Source organism: Ruditapes philippinarum, unplaced genomic scaffold, assembly GCF_026571515.1.
Source record: "Ruditapes philippinarum isolate M1 unplaced genomic scaffold, ASM2657151v2 ctg312_1_1_1_1, whole genome shotgun sequence".
Classification (NCBI taxonomy): domain Eukaryota; kingdom Metazoa; phylum Mollusca; class Bivalvia; order Venerida; family Veneridae; genus Ruditapes; species Ruditapes philippinarum.
Window position 1 is genome coordinate 528619 of NW_026860715.1, and position 20177 is coordinate 548795.

Genomic DNA, 20177 nt, shown 5'->3' on the forward strand with positions numbered 1-20177 from the left:
CATATGCATTCACGAAACAAATTATAATTGCAAGATATCAAGCAATGAGTAAAAATATGCCAGATTTGATTTAAAAAGAGCTTAACAATGCATTTTCCATTTGATAATTGGTTTACCAAAACAATTTTATCAACTAACTTGTGACCAAAGCTCACATTTGTAAACACGTAATTTGTCCTCAACAACGCCAACTATAAGTCTACATCTTTCTTTGTCGAAACACATAGAACACAATTTATTATTACTTAATGGTATGTTATTTACAGTCCCATGTTTTTTTCCATTATAATCCAGCTGATGAACATTGTTTTTTTCATCTAATACAAGAACCATACCTTCACCAGCAATACATATATCACGTAAAGTATAACCGTCAAATTGTGAACTGATATGATTTCCTTTACAATCTATTGTAGTCAGACCTGTATTTGTACTGAAGTAGAGTCGCTCACCATCGTCACTTAAAACAATTGAGTATGTGTAAAACTTTAGCTGATAGAGAACCTGCTTTTGTTTACAGTCTTTGTCATATTTGTAAATTGTGTCTCCACTGCTAACATACAGTGTGTCACCGTGACAAGCTAGACCGTAACATTTATGATCTAGCTTCATCAATTGTCTTAGGTTTAAATTACCTGACACATTTACGTACTGTATGGTATTTCTTAAACTAACAACAGCTGTATCTTTGCCTTTATAACAAACAGAATAGGGTTTTTCCGGTAGACCACAATAACTGGTTACCGTGTACGAACTGTTCAATTTCTTTAGTTTCTTATTGAAGAAATCAGCAAGGAGAACTTCACTTTTAGGAAGCATACACATACTAGTGATCATACACCCAAGTTGATCATTGTTGTCTATATTTATTAAAGTATTATCTATCCTTACGTTATAACCTCCTTTCAAACTCTTGATGGCTAGACGACGCTTCCGTTCAACATACGACATAAGTTGTTTTATTCCATGACAAGTGCTGTAGAAATAAGAAGATTTTTGACATTATGTTCAGCTATGAATTTCAGGAGTGATATATGGAATACTAGACATACAATCATCTAGCATTGAACAGAACATTATTTTGTTTGTATCTTTTATACCAGTTTGAACGATATAATTTTTATAATACACTTTCATTAACATAACTCAACAAAGGCATTATCCTCAATTAAAATTATTGTTTTCGATTATTTATTTAAAACCTCTAATAAATGCCTTTTAAAACCTCTATGCTCTTTTAAGAGCATGTACTAAAGATGTGTACATAGACAATACTATGAAAGTGAATATTCACCATTGTATTAAATAATACTTATGTACACATTTAGTAATTTATATATTATAATGATAAGGACAATTTAAATTCCTTCATTATATTATATCTCCTGTTAATCTATCTGAAAAATGATAGTAAAAAGATAATGTTATATGATTGGAATATTTTTGAATATTAAAAAGATGGTTTCCTTTTTCCTTATTGTGTTTTACAGGATTGAAATTTCAAAACTAATTTATTTATATCCAGAATTATTATTGAAAAAAAAATGACACGAATGTTGTTGTTGTTGTTGTTCAATGTGATACCTTTTGTTCTAAATTTACAACCTTTTGATAAATTACTGAATGTAAGAAATGTAAAATTACCCATGTTTTGATTCCCTGCATGCTGCACAGAAAAACGTGTCATGGTCAGGACAATACTCAGTGCATTGTATATTCTGATGATTGGCACAATTCATATTTCTCGCTACGTTTGTAAAGTCTGAAAGATTTCATAATTTTGTATAAGTCGAACACGATAACGTTTTCATTAATTGGTCGTACCATTATGACAAAATGGGTTGTGCAAATAATTCAGTTATTATATTTTTCATTTTTATTGCAATATAGTAAATAAAAGTGGATATGGACATGTACATTAGAGTTGCGTAGGGGTTAGAGAGTTCAGTTTATGAAGAGTTCATGTAAAAAAAAAATAAAAAAATTCGAGATCAAATCTGCAATTGTGCAATATTTTTTGTGTCTGTATTGTTTTTACTTTCATATTCACTTAAATAAACCTGTGATTTATTTAATATTTTGTTCAATTTAAAGTTAATTAAATAGTAATGATTTAGAAAAATTGAATGTATTTGATTTCAACAGTCATTGAACAGATTGAATAGTATTGTCAAATTAATTATATTTAAAACTCTGTTGTTTCTAACTTAATAAAAGTTCTCTAATAGTATTGTGTGAAAGAAATTTACGAGGAACTAAAAATATCAAAAAAAACAAAAAATATAAGTAAAGAAAAAATGCCTTTTTCAGGAATCGAACCAGGGCCTCAACACTGACGAAGCCAAAACTCAACTACTATGCTATTACGCAGTATGAGTAATTGTTTAGGTGATTAAAGATTTTAGGCGATAAATAGTATCCTTTATATAAGAATTATCGACATCCCTTTTGGTCAATATTGATATATACAGATAATGAAAAGAATAGCGAATTCGCGCTGTACATGTCGAATAAAATGGATTTAAAATTTCAACGTTGAAAGTTGTTTTATTAATCATAAGTTATCTTAACGATATTGATAAAAAAGATATTTCAATTGATTTCAATCAGTTAATTGGTACATATACTGTACATTGATTTCAAATGCACCCGCTGGAAAAAACCACTATTACATATAAAGAATGTTCTTAATATATAGATCTAACTTACGCAGGCGTTGTTTTGCTTTCTCGATGCCATTTGATGAGCAATTAGCTATTATATCATGGGATTCAACCTTCTTTTGCACATATAACCATCGTCTAAGGTTAAACAATTCTTGTTGAAATTCGTTACAGTTGACAGTCTTGAGAAAATCTTCCATGGCTTCAGAACCTAGACAGTTGATTTGTATGTCTGTTGACGATTGATCAGAGGAAGAAACATCAACGATATGGCATTTTTGTACAGCTTTGATGTATTCTACGAGGTGATATATTGGTGTATCAGTTGATCTTTCATCCTAAGGCGAACCAGTCATATCATCTTTATCTTTAATATAGTCTCTCATTACTTCATAAACTCGTTGATTCCCTTCAGCACTTTTTTCACCATTTTTAGCAATAACTTTTATCTGTAGATCGAGCAAGAAGTGCTCTGAAAAAAAAAGAAGAAATTATGACACAAATTAACGTACATTATCAGAAGGACGAGGACAGAGGACGCATTTATTGAAATGAATCAGTCAAAGGATGTTTGCATATGTTAAAGCACGATAAAACGTTTTTGCAGTTTTGCAGTTTTTATAAAGAAAAGTTTAAGTACTGATAATTTGAAGTCGAATCATTAATACATTGCGTAACTTAAATGTTACCTTTTTTTCTTTTGCCTTTAAGGTAAAACGAATATTCATTGAAATGATATATCAAAACTCGATTTCTTTAAGTATTTCTTTTCATCAAATACCTTTAACATTCTTTTGCGTTCCTTCAGATCTAAGATTTAGCATAAGCTGAAGCGTATTTTCTTTATCTGTAAATAAAACGAAACTCGTGCAATTACGGAAAAAGACAAAAAAAAATATTCAAACATCATATTATATTTCAAATTGTTATTATATTTGTAGCTATTAATACATTTTGTACGAGTTTAGCAATATAACATATGTTTAAAAACATTAAACATTTATTTCTAAAATTCAATCCGTGTCATCTTTAAAAGAAATATTGCCTGAATATTTTTGCATTCCAAAATAAATACGAAGTTATTCTTTTTGACATCAAGGCGCTTATTTTAGATTGAACTATTTCCATTTTATACAAAATAGTGTTTGTTGCCAATATTTTGTGAAAAAATTCTTCTCTACAACAATTGTATACAAGGATTGATAAAAAAAGTTCTTGGCCAGATGTACTTCCGCTAGTCAGATTACCCAACTTATGGTCCTACTTTTCAATATATTCGCCCTCTACATCAATGCACTTTGCCCACCTGTGCACCAACTTGTTTAACCCTTCAAAATAGAACCTCAAAGAACTCATTGGCCGCCTCCATGACACCTTCATTGCTTCTAAAACATTAACAATAAAGCTTGGTTTTCAGTTTAGGAAAAGGTAGTCAGAGGGGGTCGAGTCCGAAGAATGTAGGGGTGTGGAAGAATTTCAAAGCAGCAGTCAGCTGCAGCAGCCATCGCAACTTGGGATGAGTGATTGACCTATGTACGATCCGGTAGATAAAATCAGGTTCATCCTCGTAGCGAGACAAAGATATCTTGATATGTCAAGCCTGGTCCGTTTCTGGTCGTCAGTCAACTGTCTGGGGACCCATCTAGCGGAAACCTTTGACATGCCTTAGACATCAGTCAGAATTGGCTGAAATGATCCAAAGGTAATACCCACTTCCCTAACAATGCTTCGCAGGTCTCGCCTTCTGTCGCACATGACCAGATCGTGCACAGCTTTGGCAGTTTCATCGTTGGGACCTATTTTGGCCGTCCAGATCGCTCATCATCTCCCTGCCCCTCTTAAATTCAGCAGCCCATTTTTTCACAGTGCTATTGGAAGGGGACTCCTTCCCAAGTGTATCCATGAAGTCTTTATGGATTTCCTTGGGGGACATCCCTTTCTTACAGATGTACTTAATGACGGCTCTGATTTCCATTTTCTCCATTTGGTCTTAATGACACACCCTCTACTGATCAAAGTGTGTTTTATGTTGTTTAATCTCCGTAAAACCGCGTGTAACTCGGTCAGTAATCTTCGATACGGTATCGGTATCGACGTATCGTGTGTAAATATCAGTGTAGTGGCTAGAAGAATATTGGGTGGAGAACTTTTTGATCATACATCGTATGCAAACTTTTAGCTCCTTTGGAAATATAACCATATATAAACTTCCAATCTAGGGTAATGTCTCCAAAGTTTCCATTCAGAATATTTCATGTTGCTATATCTTTTACAAACTTGTTTTCTTACAAAGTATATAAACTTCTTTGTCCTGATACAGATTTAACAAATCATGTCGTTTAATATCATCATTTAAACCGCGGTACTTTTTACATTATTTTAACGTGAGTGTTGTTCATTGTTGTTGTGAGAGTTTTTTATGGGGTCTCACTGTGTTGGACTTGTTCTAATAAATTTTCATCTTTCTATTTTTATCAAAATTGAATTTCTTCTGTTGTTCTTTTCAGGACCACCAGACTGTTTACAAATGAGTAAATCAGGCAATTCAATTTCACGATTTTCAGGTTTTCAGAGGTAATTGCTTACATGTAACGTGGAAGATTTCTAGGAGAGCTTACACACACACACACACACACACATACAGTCTGATACGTCAGTTCGATGCAGATTGGTTTCAGAAGGTAAAAGTAGTGGATGGAACGGGACAACAAGTGCGTTGAGTGTAGTGGCGATTAAAATACGCTGACTTGTAACGTAAACTGTCAACGTCGAAATGTCATCTTGACGTCGTTTCCGTTCAACTGTACATTACACTTACCGTTCGACAATGGTTTCATGGGAGACCCACTGGTCATATCGTTCCCAAATTAAAAAGATATATAGAAAAATGCTGATATATAACTATTATGTATATTTGATATAATTATCAATACAAACAAAATAAATGCAACTAGATTCCACGATTTTATCCACACTCGTAGTTTTAAATTCAAATCATGGTTTAATCACCTAGTAGTTTTTCAAGCATTACATATAGTTACCAAATTTTGCACTTTTCTAGATTATTTCGTATAAGGATAAGCTCTTATTTGTTTTAATTTAATGTCAAGGACAAACCTTTTATCTGTCGCTCCATCAGTTTAAGTTTCAATTCATGCTGAAGAAAGAAAAGTTTAAAACGTTGCGTTATATATTTTATTCGAATAATAAAGGAGACTGAATTTGAATAATAATTAATTTGCTCATATTCAATTAATGATACATTACTTACTCAGTGTCGTGCTAATACTTACTGAACATTAGAAAAGATAAGATATCACCGTCTAAATGCAACTGTATTACTAAAGCTTGAGATGAAGTCATTATATGAGAATAGTTTATCACCATAGTGTAAATTAACGTAACAAAACTGTTACGTCATTTTAAAATTGTATTCTTTTCCACTAGTCACGAATGTATTGTTCGCATCTTAAACAAATTTTAAACAATGCTATATATGGGTGCGATCATTATAATTTAATAAGCCATGTTAAAATGACAGATAAAAGAGCACCAGTAATAAATGATAGGTTGAACATGTTTTTCTCAGTAATAATACGCATAAAATAAATAGACTAGCACCTATAGATTTTTTTTGGTATTTTTCAAAGATCTTATGAGACTTGTTATTGACTTACTATGTCAGTCGTAAAAACTGATATACTCAAAAGCATTTACTATGATACTTGCCTGTTGTTTTGCTGATTGGTATTTCTCTTCTAATCTAGACATTCCGTGCTCTCTTAGCTGTCGCCCCTTATGTTCAAGCTTTATCTCAATCTGATTTTTCTGCACCTGTAAGAAATTTAAGATAGGAATTAACTCAAGATTTGACTTTGATAAACATTTTTATGATTTATTCTTACTTTTAAACATGATTATATTAAGGACTGCCTGTCTATGTCATAACGCCCATACAAAGGACCACAATGGAAATAAGAGCTTTTTGCACTTTTTTGTGTTATCCTTGGTGTTGGTGAGCATGTAATAGTTTTCTCGTATGTGATCTAGTATTTAAAAATGCTCATTATGTTATCCTATGTTATGTTGTCAACTATGTATATGCTTCCTATGCCGTAATAAATTTATCTATCTAATACAGTCCGTATGAAATGCTTCTTTTTTGAAATGACACAACCGACCCATAATTATTAAAGTTAAATGTTTAATATCTTTTTCAAAATTGATGTTACCAATGATGTTCATGTAATTTAAACAATCTAGTTGGATTTAAACTTTTGTGGTGATAAACGCTTCCTAGGGGTCGCGATATTTACAAATTCCATTGTGCAAAATGAATTAGTTTCATATCTTTTTTTTTGGGGTTACATATCATTAAAAACAACACGTAGTGCAGGAAAGTGTCTACTGTAAAACGCTTTTAACCACTTTATTCCATACAAGGAGCTCAATCAACTTATACAAAACAACTTAACGTGCAAGTACGGACAAATAATTAAAAAAATATTGGAATTGCAAAGTATATATAAAATATAACGAAATAGATTATTATGTTCTGGATTGATACATTAAATTAAAACTGTAACTGATCTCCCACAAATTTTGATAAAGTTTAATATCTGAAGAAAAGTGATTAATAAAATGTGTCCCCATTAGGCACATTATGTCTTTTTAAATGCTACATTATTTCAAGGGAAATTACCATATCTAGTAAATGTAACGCTTCTTCTACGCCTGGCTCGTCTTTCAGAGGTGTATTGCCATGATTGTCTTTGATTTCTAGTACTTCCTTAAATGTCTTTATATACTTGTTAAGTTGATTCTCAGACAGTTCATAGTTTGGATTGTGAAGAATATCATTTCGCACTTCTCGTGCCTATGAAAAACACTTTAATATGTAATATGTCTTTTTAATCTTTTTCTAAATTACAACACCTGAATTGAGTTTCTTGGCGATACGAAAAGGCTGTTCTTAACCACAAGTTAGCCATAAAAAATTGTTACTTATTTTAAATGAAATCAATATCTTGCAAAATGCAGGCATTATCTTAAATGTGTGAAATGATTATTTGAAATGAAACATGACAAAATGTGACTTCTGAACCTGGTGAAAATTACCTGAGCAAACGCATCGTTTTTTCCATCGATGTTAATTTCTCCTAACTTCTTTACTATGTAAATATTGTTTATAAATAAACTTAGTAGACTTAGCTGATTGTTTGTCTTCGTAGCCAGTAGTATTTACAAAACATGTAGCAACACTCCAAGGCTCAGTGCTCCATTTCCGGACATCCGTGTTTGCAATTAATGGGTCACGAAAACGATGATCACAAACTATTCGATCATAGAATTTGCCACAAAATCCTCCATTGGGACACATTTTTGTCAATTTATTTCTTTGATTCTTGGTACATAGACATAAATGCTTCTTTTGGTTTGGACATGCATTTTGTTTATGAGGAATAAGACTTTCCTTTGTACAAGAATTACAAGCGCCTCCTAGTGCTGACATTATATCATCATGTTGACTCTTCACAGCGCTGTCGAAAAATCCCTCTAAACCGGTTTTCAGATATTTTAGTGCCAGAGCCCCTCTTACCCAATTTCTGTATAGCTCCTCTATTAGTTGAGTTCTGTGTAAAAGGTCTTTATCACCTTAAATACGTTTCAACAAACATAAATATGCCTCAGCTTTAAAGGTATTTGACAAAACAATGTGTGAAGACTAAGCTGCAATGTTTTTTTAATGTTAGAACTAGTAATGAATCAAAAGCATTAATAAAATCAGTAAAACAATTATAAACCAGTATCAATAAATTTGTTATGACAACCAACTTACCGAAAAAAGTGTAATGAAAAGTCAATACAAAAATGAATAAAAGAAAAGAAAATACCAAAAAAGAAGTTAACCTTCTTTTCTAATAGATAGTTTTTCATTTAAACAGTGGACTTAAGATATAATGACCTTGTACTACCAACGTTGTTTGAGATAAGACTTTTCCAAAGTTCACTGTGTATTCACCCTCATCTTGAAATGTTACATTCATGACCGTCAATTTGTGTGTAGTTCCCTTTGCTTGTATAACGTATTTATCAGATGATTCTAAAAGATTCCCATTGTGTCGCCAAACTGCTTTACTCGTTAGTAGGTTAACTTTACACTCGATATCGATGTTTCTATGCTCAATTACTTCGGGCTTGTCCGGCAAATCAACGACCAAATTCAATGTTTCATCTGTCACAAGAGAACGAAAATATATTTGGAGGAATTATATTAAATTTGTTATTGTCATATTATCTAAATAAATTGTTGTAAATCAATTACGTGAATAATAAAAGCAAACAAATCTACTGATATCTTGTCCATTAAAACAGTTTTTTGTAAAGACTAAAGGTATCGACTGTACAAATTATCTATAAAAATAAATGAATTAATTTCATTATGACAATGTTTGACAGTTAGATCGTACATATTTATTTAATTTCTGCATCTTGTACTCAAAGTAATTAGTTTTAAAACATGTAGATGCAATTCCTTTACCATTACTGAGTCCCGATATGGGTGAATAATTTGGTAAAAACGATTTTATTAATTGCTATTCCAACGTTTTATTTAAAGCACTACAGTCTTCTATAAACCAACCAATAAAAAAATATTATTACATTAACCAAAGATAGTATGTACATTGTACTTAGAATGACAAGTGTTATGATCACATTTACGTTACACTGGTATTTGGACATTGGGTGATACTGTGGGGGATATCATGGAGACAAAAAGGACACATTTTTATATGAAGACTTTATCAATACTTAATTTTGGAATACTGATTAAACAATTACGCGAGTATTTGGTTATTGATAAATAATATAACCTGTAACAGTTAGTTCAGCAGATGTTGAAATATTGCCACATTCACAAGAATATTTGCCCATATCTTCCAATGATGCACGGGAAATCGCTAACCAATGATTGCCATTCTTGCTCATGACCATTAAATTGTTTGAAGTTTCAACCGGCTTGTAATCTTTCCTCCACTCAACATTTTCATCTGTTGGAATGTTGAGTTTACATGTCAAAATAGCTGAATCATTGATGTAGACATTTTTGTTCTGAAGTTCTTCAGTGAACATTTGGCCTGAAATATATTGTATTCTTTTGATAATGTTATATAACAGCTTAATCAAATATTTGTTGTGTTGAACAAGCAATTATTAACATCATTAAACATCACCGGATATTTTTGGCTTAAATGCGCAAAAGAGAATTCATGTGTATTTCGTAATGATTCATTTAAATCAAAGTTATGTAAACAAAATGAGCAAATTGCCAATTAAATGTTCAAACAAGAAAAAGATAACTATTATATCATCAAAGACTAAATATTTATCACTAATCTAAAACCTGAGCGCAATTATGTTTACTAAGAAGTTATTAAATAATCGGTGCTGGGTTCATTCTGCAAATGTATCGCTATAACGTTACAAAACAATTATTGGTAGCTTGAATAGAAGCATAGACTCACTTTAATTTTCCATAAACACATTAAAGTTTGAAGAATAACTTAATATACTTACTTATTGTCTGAAGTTTTTTATTGTTTTCTTCCTCAGAAATGTCGTTCTTTGTTACCAATTTAGCTTCTACTGCTATTTGTAGATGAGTTTTGAAATCTTTTGTATGTTTCAGTTTTCCTATTAGCCTTTCATTTAATTTTATTGACTTTGGTTCAATTGAATACATCATACGTTTACAATCATAATTAGCTTTGTCATCTATAAGTTTAATTAGCTCGAGTAATTGCTCGTGCAATAAATTGTGTTTTTCGTTGTAGATATTGTATGTTAAGGAAGCACATTCGGCGTAATTCTCAATGTCTTTTCTCTGATCATATAAACATTGTATAGCTTTAACCTCCAGATCAGTAAGATCTGATTTAAACAAGACCAATGTCACAGCACAAAACTGGCGAGTATCCCAACTGTCAATGTTTGTATTGACTTTGTCATCTTGAAAAAGTTGAAGATACTCTCTTTCGTACTGCTCTTTTAATATCACTCTTTTTTCATGTAATAAATTTGCCATATCTTTTCCACATTTTTCAATTTCCCTTTTTAAAATGGCCTTGAGTGCAACAGGCAAAGATTGTTCTAACATTAAAACATGGCTGAGGTAGAGTTCATGTCCTCTTGTTATATCAATGCTCTTCTATAACAAAATAATTGCAATATGCTTTTTAAGATGCCTAAGAAATATGCTTGAAAATCATAATGCGAGAAAATTCTCTGAAATGTCTTTGAAAATTAAATATTACCTCATTTAAAATTATAATAAATTAAATATATTAGATATGTTGAATTTATATACAATATATCAAAATTGTCTGAAAACGTAGCTTTAATACCGACATAAAATTTATCAAATGATGATTTCCAACTGTGTTCTTTCGATATACTTTTGATATAATTTTGTGCTGTATCTTGTTTTTTTAATGTTAACCTATAAAAATGTTACGGAAAGTCTAAACAAAATACTTTTTTAAAACAAAAATAGAATGTACCGATTCAAATGTCTCCATTTGTGTTTGATCCATTCGTCATTTAAAACTGTTTTGAAGATGGACACCTGTTGTGAAATGTTAGCTTTTCATGTTATGAAACTAAAGTAATACATTGAATAAAGCATATATGGTTAAAAAGAAAATTACTTATAATTGTATTAACCGAAACATAAAAGGCAAGTGTTCTTTTCCGAGCCATCACCCGGTGCATATCCATATCATTCCCTTCTTTGCGCTCCCCTCCTATAACGGTAGCCTTTTTGCAGATACACAAATCATTCTCTGCTGAAAACAATTAGGCGACATACAGACATCTCTTCTGATAAAAAGTGGTATGTCGAGTGGAAAAGGAATTATACCACGGAACCAATGACAGATTATTTACACATCATACATTTTACGTGTAGTGATTTTTATATTATATTTGGACACATTTTAAATGAATAGTCAAACCTTCATTTTAGATTAATAAAGACATCTAACTTTCGGTTTCTCAGCAACACGGGTTACCTCTTTTTCCTGTCATAGGCACCCTTTCTCTTGATTATGAAATGACCACGGACTTCTTATATCACATATCACAGAAAAATAAAGCGATTCTGGATTGTGTTATACATTTTATTGAGTTCTCTGTCGCATACTCAGTTTCTTCTACAATGAAAAAAAATGATAAAAACAAATGAGATGAAGGGTACGTACATGTGTTAGGAAAACACAATGGCAAAAAGGTAACCGAATGTAAGGTGTTTTTATTAATTCAAAAAGTATTTTGACTATTTATTGACATATGACAAAAGATACAATAACAATGATTACTCTGTACGATGTGTATATAATCAAATCATTGGTTTTGTTTGGCCCTTAAAACATGCCGAGGTGGTGGGTGTGGCGAAACATGGCGATTTTGTGTAGCGTACTCTGGAGTTGCAGTAATTGCAAAATGTACAGATTCCTTAAAAAGATATAGTTCAAACATTCTAGTGTTCCGTAGTTTACTTTTTAAATCGACATATCACCTTTTATCAGCAGAATAATAAATTACTAGATTGGTGTATGTCGCCTACATGTTTTCAGCTGAGAATGACAGAGAGTACCGCTTTAATATATTGCGCAAAGAGGGTACCGCTATGGATATGCACCGTGCATCAGCCTCGACAAATTCTAGCAACATTGTTTGTCAAAATTTTATAATAACAAAATATTTAAAGGTGTAACAGATTTGACTCTGCTTTTTCATAATAAGATTCAGACAAAATATTACCATCGGAATTTTAACAAGAGGGCCATGATGGCCCTGAGGTCGCTCACCTGTATATAGCCCCCCCCCCCTCCCCCCATGCCAATGTTTACCCAAGGGCTTTTATTTGTTTATTTGAACAAACTTGGTAGACACCCATAAGAAGATGTTTCATGCTAAACATCTAAGTTCTAGCTCATTGGGTTTTTTAAAAGAAGATTTTTTAAGTTTTTACTATACACATATAGTTAAAAACAATGACATCCCTGAGGCAGGGCCAGTTTTGACCCCCAGGCTTTAATTTGTAGATATTTACTTATAGATGTTTCATGCTTAATATCTAAACTAAAGCTATTTGGGTTTTTTCAAGAAGATTTTTAAGTTTTTGCTATATACATATAAGGAAAATCAATGACCCCCGGGGCGGGGCCAGTTTTGACCCAGGGCTTTTATTTGAACATACTTGGTAGACACCCATTAGAACATGTTTCATGCTAAATATCTTAGCTCTAGCTCTTTGGGTTCTTTAAAAGAAGATTTTTTAAGTTTTTACTATATGCATATAGGGAAAATCAATGACCCCCTGGGCGGGGCCAATTTTGACCCCAGGGCTTTTATTTGAACAAACTTGGTAGCCATTCACAAGAAGATGTTTCATGCCAAATATCTAAGCTCTAGCTCTTACGGTTCTTTAAAAGAAGATTTTTTAAGTTTTTACTATATGCATATAGGGAAAATCAATGACCCCCTGGGGCGGGGCCAATTTTGACCCCAGGGCTTTTATTTGAACAAACTTGGTAGCCATTCACAAGAAGATGTTTCATGCCAAATATCTAAGCTCTAGCTCTTACTGGTCTTTAAAAGAAGATTTTTTTAAGTTTTTACTATATGCATATAGGGAAAATCAATGACCCCCTGGGGCGGGGCCAATTTTGACCCCAGGGCTTTTATTTGAACAAACTTGGTAGCCATTCACAAGAAGATGTTTCATGCCAAATATCTAAGCTCTAGCACTTACGGTTCTTTAAAAGAAGATTTTTAAGTTTTTACTATATGCATATAGGGAAAATCAATGACCCCCCAGGGCCGGGCCAATTTTGACCCCAGGGCTTTTATTTGAACAAACTTGGTAGACACTCACTAGAAGATGTTTCATGCCAAATATCTTAGCTCTAGCTCTTTGGGTTCTTTAAAAGTAGATTTTTCAAGTTTTTACTATATGCATATAGGGAAAATCAATGACCCCCTGGGGTGGGGCCAATTTTGAACCCAGGGCTTTTATTTGAACAAATTTGGTAGACATTCACTAGAAGATGTTTCATGCCAAATATCTAAGCTCTAGCTCTTACAGTTGTTTAAAAGAAGATTTTTAAGTTTTTACTATATGCATATAGGGAAAATCAATGACCCCCCTGGGCGGGGCCAATTTTGACCCCAGGGCTTTTATTTGAACAAACTTGGTAGACACTCTTTAGAAGATGTTTAATGCCAAATATCTAAGCTCTAGCTCTTATGGTTTTTTAAAAGAAGATATTTAAAGATTTTTCTTTCGGTTGCCATGGCAACCAGAGTTCTGCATGGAATTAAATTCTTTGAACAATTTTTAAAGGTGACCACCAAAGGAACATTCCTGTGAAGTTTGGATGAAATTGGCCTAGTGGTCTATGAGGAGATGTCATTTAAAGCAAAAGTTTACGGACGGACGGACGAGGGACGGACGACGGACGGATGCCGGACGAAAAGCGATCACAAAAGCTCACCCTGTCACTTTGTGACAGGTGAGCTAACAAGAGCTGTCGGAAGGACAGCACGCTCGACTATTCTAAGTGCTTGATAGTTAAAGAGTCTTGATAATGTTAAATTTTCTAAGTTCACAAAAGGGCTAGTTTTTTTTTATAAATTCATGTTATAGGCCTTAAAGAGAGTCTAATTATACAGTATTGGCTTGACTATTTGGAAGGTAATGTCACAAGGGTGTTTTATTGAGTATAATAATACTAATTACCTATGAATACATAAAATTGACAGAAAAGGTACAAAGGCTTGTTATTAAGATGTTTTATCAAGTAAATCACTGTTTATTATTATGAATGCATACAATTGTCCCAAAAAAGGCACAAACCCTTCAGTAGTTATGGCGATAACAGCTTACAAGCAAAACTTTACCATGAATTTTTTAAGTTGAAAAAGGGAAGAAAAATCAGCCTAAATGCAAGATAGAATTATGGATCTTTGTCAGTAACCTACAATTCTGACCCTAAATGCATATGTGAAGTTTTAAATAAATATCTTTCATAGTTATTGAGATATGTAAAACTTGCATGTAAACATTAACCAAGAGACTAAGTAGAAAAGGGGATATGAATCAGCCTTAATGCAAGATAGAGTTATGGAACTTGGTCAGTGACATACAATTATGACCCTCAAATTATGACCCTAAGTACATGTGTAAAGTTTCAAGGAAATATCTCTGAAGACCTTTAACCTTTAACCAAAATCTTTAAGTTTCAAAGAGGCAAATAATTCTGCAAATATTGCAGACAGAGTTATGCAATTTTGCAAAATGATGTACATTGTTACTATAAAAACAGTATTGTAAATTTCAATTGAATATCTCAAGCAATAATTGAGATATTTGACTTTACAAAAAAACTTTAACCAAAATTTCTAAGTTTCAAAGGGGCCTAATTCTGTCAATATTGTAGGCAGAGTTATCCAACTTGTCAATCTGATGTACCTTATTACCATAAATAAGTATTGTAAGTTTCAATTGAATATCTCAAACAATAATTGAGATATTTGTCTTAACAAAAAACTTTAATTAAAATTTCTATGTTAAAAAGGGGCATAATTCTGTCAATATTATAGGTAGAGTTATCCAACTTGTCAATCTGATGAACCTTATTACTATTAATAAGTATTGTAAGTTTCAATTGAATATCTCAAACAATAATTGAGATATTTGTCTTAACAAAAAACTTTAACCAAAATTTCTATGTTAAAAAGGGGCATAATTCTGTCAATATTGTAGGTAGAGTTATCCAACTTGTCAATGTGATGTACCTTGTTACTATAAATAAGTATTGTAAGTTTCAATTGAATATCTCAAGCAATAATTGAGATATTTGACTTTACAAAAAACTTTAACCAACGCAGATGCCGACGCGGACGCTGACGCCGGGGCGACTACAATAGCTCTCATATTCTTCGAATAGTCGAGCTAAAAATTGGTTATAGTACCGGCAATAAAACAATAACCTTTAACTATACTTATCAATATGCCAATACGTTAGTTGTTAAATCTCAAGTGTAACCATAGCCTTACGCCTTGATGAAGCCTTTCTCTGCCAAAATGAAATTCAGGATACCCATTAAAGTCCTAGAAATCTCACAAGTCAATATATCCACAAACTGTAAAAAAATAACAGTGTGTTGAAAGATTTCCCAAATACTTTGTTTTGTATTCCAAAAGTCCCTTCTACTTTGACGGAATACTCTTAATGCTGCACTTTATCTTTTCAAATATTTTGTAAGTTTCAAAATACTTCTAAAACATATACATGTATAACTGGGTATCTCGTCGCTACAAGAAGTAATAACCTTATCATTGAACTCCCCTACAAACATTCATCATAATTGGTGTGGATATACCAAACGGCTAATCAAAGAGGTAAACCTCGGACCCCCCATCGTGCGTTATTTCACAACCTTTGAGATCTGATCAATAAATATTTTCAAATCAAACTTTGTTTAACTGATCATACCAGAATGTATGTAAGTACTGAAAGAAAATGTAAGAATGCAGAATGTATTTACAATAACCCAAGAGTTTTTCATTTTTATTTGTTTGGGTCGTCAGACCAAACAAATAATGGTAGCGAAATTTCAGAGTCTTATGCTGTTAATTGCAAATGCCGAAAGTAGTCCACTTTTTTGAAGCGGTTACTTCCCTTTATATGTACACTAATGCCGGAAAATTCAGGGGAGATCACTGCGTAAAGATTGTCAAAGACAGGCACATTAATTTTCAAGCAAAATAATTCCCGAATGGTCGAAGATTTCTAATATTGTTTTATTGTATTTTCTGATCGAAAATAAGTAAATACAAAGCGGGCATTCAATCTCTGACACAGAAGTTTACGACAAACCTTACAACAAGAAGTTCTCAAAACAGCTTAAAACTAGCGATTTAAAAGAAAGAAATATTTTTATTTTGTTATTAAGTATCCAACAAATTACAACGCAATCAAAGTTTAAAAATAGCGTTGGCTTATATAATTGTCAATAAATGCACAATCACAAATTACGCGGATGAATATGATTTTATCAATGAAAATACTATTTTTAGCGATGTAGATTACCGAATACTACACAAACCGAGTAGTGGAATATATAGATTCTACATGTCGGACTGTTTGGGCGAGAAGATTTTCGCTAAATTATTTACTTCGATTTTAAACAACAGGCTTATCCTGACCAAAATACCTCGAAATTAATAAGGATTACACCCGAAATGCAATATGGAAGTTCTAAATTTAGAATGACTTGATGTTATTCAGACATTGTTTGTATAACTTCTCCGTGGTGCAGGGGTAACGCGCTCGCTTAGTTAGTGAGAGGTCTGGACGAGGAAACTTTTTTTTAAAATTATTTTTTAAGTGTCTTTGTTAAGGAAGTAGCCATGGTATGCAAGGATAAAGTGTAGCTGTCGTAAAAAATGAACATAAATGATATTTTTATGCAACTCTAGTTATGCAGAATTCCGTATGTATCAAACTCTGGTGCCTTGCAAAATGAATTATAATACATAAAAAAACTTATACAGGAAAATACACACAGATATACAGTACGAATTAGATTGCAAAGATCAGAAAATACCAGAGAACTTGCAGCCCTTTGATTCTTTATAAATATACATGCTTATAGTAAGCTCCAGGATTATTTACATCTGTGTTTAACAACAGTTAAAGTCGTTACAAGCCCTAATTTAGAATAATACGGTTTTCTTCAGGCCGTTCACATATAAATTCACCGTGGCTGAAGGGTTTTCGCGCTCAATTAGGAAGCGAGTGGTCTGGAGTTCAAATCCCAGTAAAGGCAATTCATTTTTTTCAAATTGTAAAATAAATATTGGATTGAATATCAGCGTTGCAATTAGTCTTATAGCCAATTTACTACAATTAAAACGCTGGAAAGCATTGGTGGCACTATACATATAATCTCACAGCCTGTACCTTTCTTACATTCTGAGACCCAAACAAATTCAGCGCCTTCTGTGCTTTGATTTAGTTTCAGGATTGATGACAGATCAACAATTAGCACTTGTAATATTTTGACTCATAGTAATCAATTATGTATCATGATTCGATTTTTACTTTAGTAACACGATGGACTGTCATGTGACATTTCTGCCGAGCCGATTATTTTAAGGGTAGCGACATACATATCAATCAGTAAGGTTATCAGCTATTTGATTTCTTGTATAACCATCAAATTATCTTGCGCCCAGTTAGTTATGATACATTAACAAACGAGCTTATCGGCGTACTATCAACTTAGTACGTCACAGTAGATTACACCTGAACATGTACAAAGTCGAGAGTCCCCCTGATAAAGTTTATAAATATGACATTAATACATTGTGTTTGGCTTAGTTTTTATTAAGAACTTATGAATTGCCATAAATTAAATCTCACAACTGTATTTGAAACAGCATTTTTAGCTCACCTGTCACAAAGTGACAAGATGAGCTTTTGTGAAACCGTATTGTTTGTCGTCCGTCCGTCCGTGCCTTAACTTTTTTCATTCAAATTGCCTCTACTTCAATACCGCTGGGTCAAATTTAATGAAACTTGGCAGGCATGTTTCTTGCATGAAGGTCTACCAAAGCTGTGAAAAGAGTTTTTTTTAACAAACTCTTAAAAAAATCTGGTCAAAAACCAGAAGATGTAGAGCCTTGATATTTGGTATGTGACATGATCTAGTGATCCTTTAAAAGTATGACCCTAGGGTCAAAAGGGGCCCGCCAGGGGGTTTATCAGTTTCATATGAAGTTTTATAGGGGAATCTTAAAAACTCTTCTTGTCAAAATCCACAAAGCATAGAGCCTTGACATTTGGTATGTACACGATCTACTGGTCCTTTACAAAATTGTTCAAATTATGCCCCAAGGGTCAAAAGGGGTCCACCAAGGAGCTGTTTGGTTTTTAGCTCACCTTTCACAGAGTGACAGCTCACCTGTGACAGAGTGACAACGTGAGCTTTTGTGACACCGTGTTGTCTGACGTCCGTCGTCCAAATGATTTCTCCTCTAATACCGCTTGGCTAAATTTAATTCAACTTGGCAAGCATGTTCCTTGCATAAAGCTTTATTTTAGTGCATGGCAACCAAAAGGTTTTTTTTTATCATTTGTCAATACCACAAGGAGTAGAGCCTTTATATTTGGTATGTAACATTATGAAGACCTCTACAAAGATTGTTCAAATTATGCCCCTAGGGTCAAAAGGGATCCCATTAGGGGCCTCATTAGTTTTAAATAGAGTTATATAGGAAAATCTTAAAAACTCTTCTTTTCAAAACGACAAGGGCTAGACCTTTGGTACTTGAAATGTAACTTAACCAAATGATTGTTCAAGTAATGTCCGTATGGTTAAAATGGGTCCCATTAGGGGGCTCATCAGTGTTACATATAGTCACATAGAAATGCCAAAAGCAAAGGCCTATGGCTTTGATATCTGATATGTAACATCATCTAGTGGTCTTCTACAAAGATTGTTCAAATTATGCCCTAAGGATAAAAGGGGGTCAAATTAGGGGACTCATCAGTTTTACATAGAGTTATAAAGGAAAATCCTTTTTAATTTCAAAAACCACAAGGCTTAGCGTTTTGATATTTAAAATGTAGCATCATCAAGTGGTCCTCTACAAAGATTGTTTAAATTATGCTCCTATGGTGAAAAGGGGCCCCTTTTGGGGGGCTTATCAGTTTGACATAGAAGGTATACATGTACAAAAATGTATATATATTTTTTCAAAAATCTTATTGTCAAAAATCACAAAGCCTGAAGCCAAAGAAACTAAGTTATACAGGTTCAGAAACGCAGTCACCCGATCAGATCTTTGGGAAACCTTTGAAAAACTGAGATCACCTTTTACCAAGTTCAATTGAAACTAAGAATGTTTGTCTTCACAAACTCTAAATACAGGCATACATCCATGTCTCAGGCGAGCGACTCAGGGCCCAAGGGACCTCTGGTTCAAATTGTCTTTGGAACATTTATAAAGATATGAAAAATAAATTTGCACGATGAATGTGTGCATTGTAAACAATTGTCCCGTACTTCATTCACTTCAGTGTTGTTATATTTTTCTGGATCATTATGTCCAGCACATCTTTTAGTGTTGAGAAATAAATACCACTCAAGCCGGTGCTTAGGGATGGGAGGAATGTTGCACTATTTCATCATCCCTTATATACAGACTCACTCAAACCAAGTCTGCAATTTTCATGTAATTTTGCTGTTTTTAATGCTTCCGAGGGAACACTTCTTTCCAGATGTTGTGACATTATTAATTAATTGCCTGCTGAGAAATCAAAATGAAACCCATAAAAGTGTAGTATCATATCTAGCTATATATGTAGGTAATAGAAAAGAGCATCGAAACACGAGGCTAACTGATTTATACGAGGGGACAAGCACCCGAGTATTAATCAG

General features: G+C 32.9%; 2 protein-coding genes across 2 annotated transcripts; both read right to left on the reverse strand.

Annotated features, from left to right (window-relative positions):
• Window positions 1-129: 129 nt before the first annotated feature.
• Window positions 130-5269, reverse strand: LOC132713169 (uncharacterized). Its single transcript, XM_060695654.1, has 4 exons — window positions 3445-5269; window positions 2710-3135; window positions 1645-1762; window positions 130-976 (listed from the first exon to the last, which is right to left on the reverse strand). Exons 2-4 carry the CDS (start codon window positions 2861-2863, stop codon window positions 130-132), a joined length of 1119 nt encoding a protein of 372 aa, XP_060551637.1. The 5' UTR covers window positions 2864-3135; window positions 3445-5269.
• On the reverse strand, window positions 3002-12496 carry LOC132713170 (uncharacterized). The gene is made up of 9 exons (XM_060695655.1): window positions 11225-12496; window positions 10242-10872; window positions 9539-9802; window positions 8629-8898; window positions 7828-8318; window positions 7366-7539; window positions 6393-6497; window positions 5781-5820; window positions 3002-3135 (listed from the first exon to the last, which is right to left on the reverse strand). The coding sequence occupies exons 1-9, from the start codon at window positions 11255-11257 to the stop codon at window positions 3002-3004; spliced, it is 2142 nt and encodes a 713-aa protein (XP_060551638.1). The 5' UTR covers window positions 11258-12496.
• Between the last annotated feature and the right edge of the window lie 7681 nt (window positions 12497-20177).

What these genes read in the sequence shown, in the direction of transcription:
- LOC132713169 (XM_060695654.1), bottom strand. Translation starts at nt 2,863, where the DNA reads ATGGAAGATTTTCTCAAGACTGTCAACTGTAACGAATTTCAACAAGAA. An exon ending in GAAAGCAAAACAACGCCTGC is followed by an intron (nt 1,763 to 2,709) that starts GTAAGTTAGATC and finishes GAAATCTTTCAG; the next exon opens with ACTTTACAAACGTAGCGAGA. An exon ending in TGCAGGGAATCAAAACATGG is followed by an intron (nt 977 to 1,644) that starts GTAATTTTACAT and finishes TTATTTCTACAG; the next exon opens with CACTTGTCATGGAATAAAAC.
- LOC132713170 (XM_060695655.1), bottom strand. Translation starts at nt 11,257, where the DNA reads ATGGATCAAACACAAATGGAGACATTTGAATCG. An exon ending in CGTTACATTTACTAGATATG is followed by an intron (nt 6,498 to 7,365) that starts GTAATTTCCCTT and finishes AATTTCTTACAG; the next exon opens with GTGCAGAAAAATCAGATTGA. An exon ending in ACCAATCAGCAAAACAACAG is followed by an intron (nt 5,821 to 6,392) that starts GCAAGTATCATA and finishes TTCTTTCTTCAG; the next exon opens with CATGAATTGAAACTTAAACT.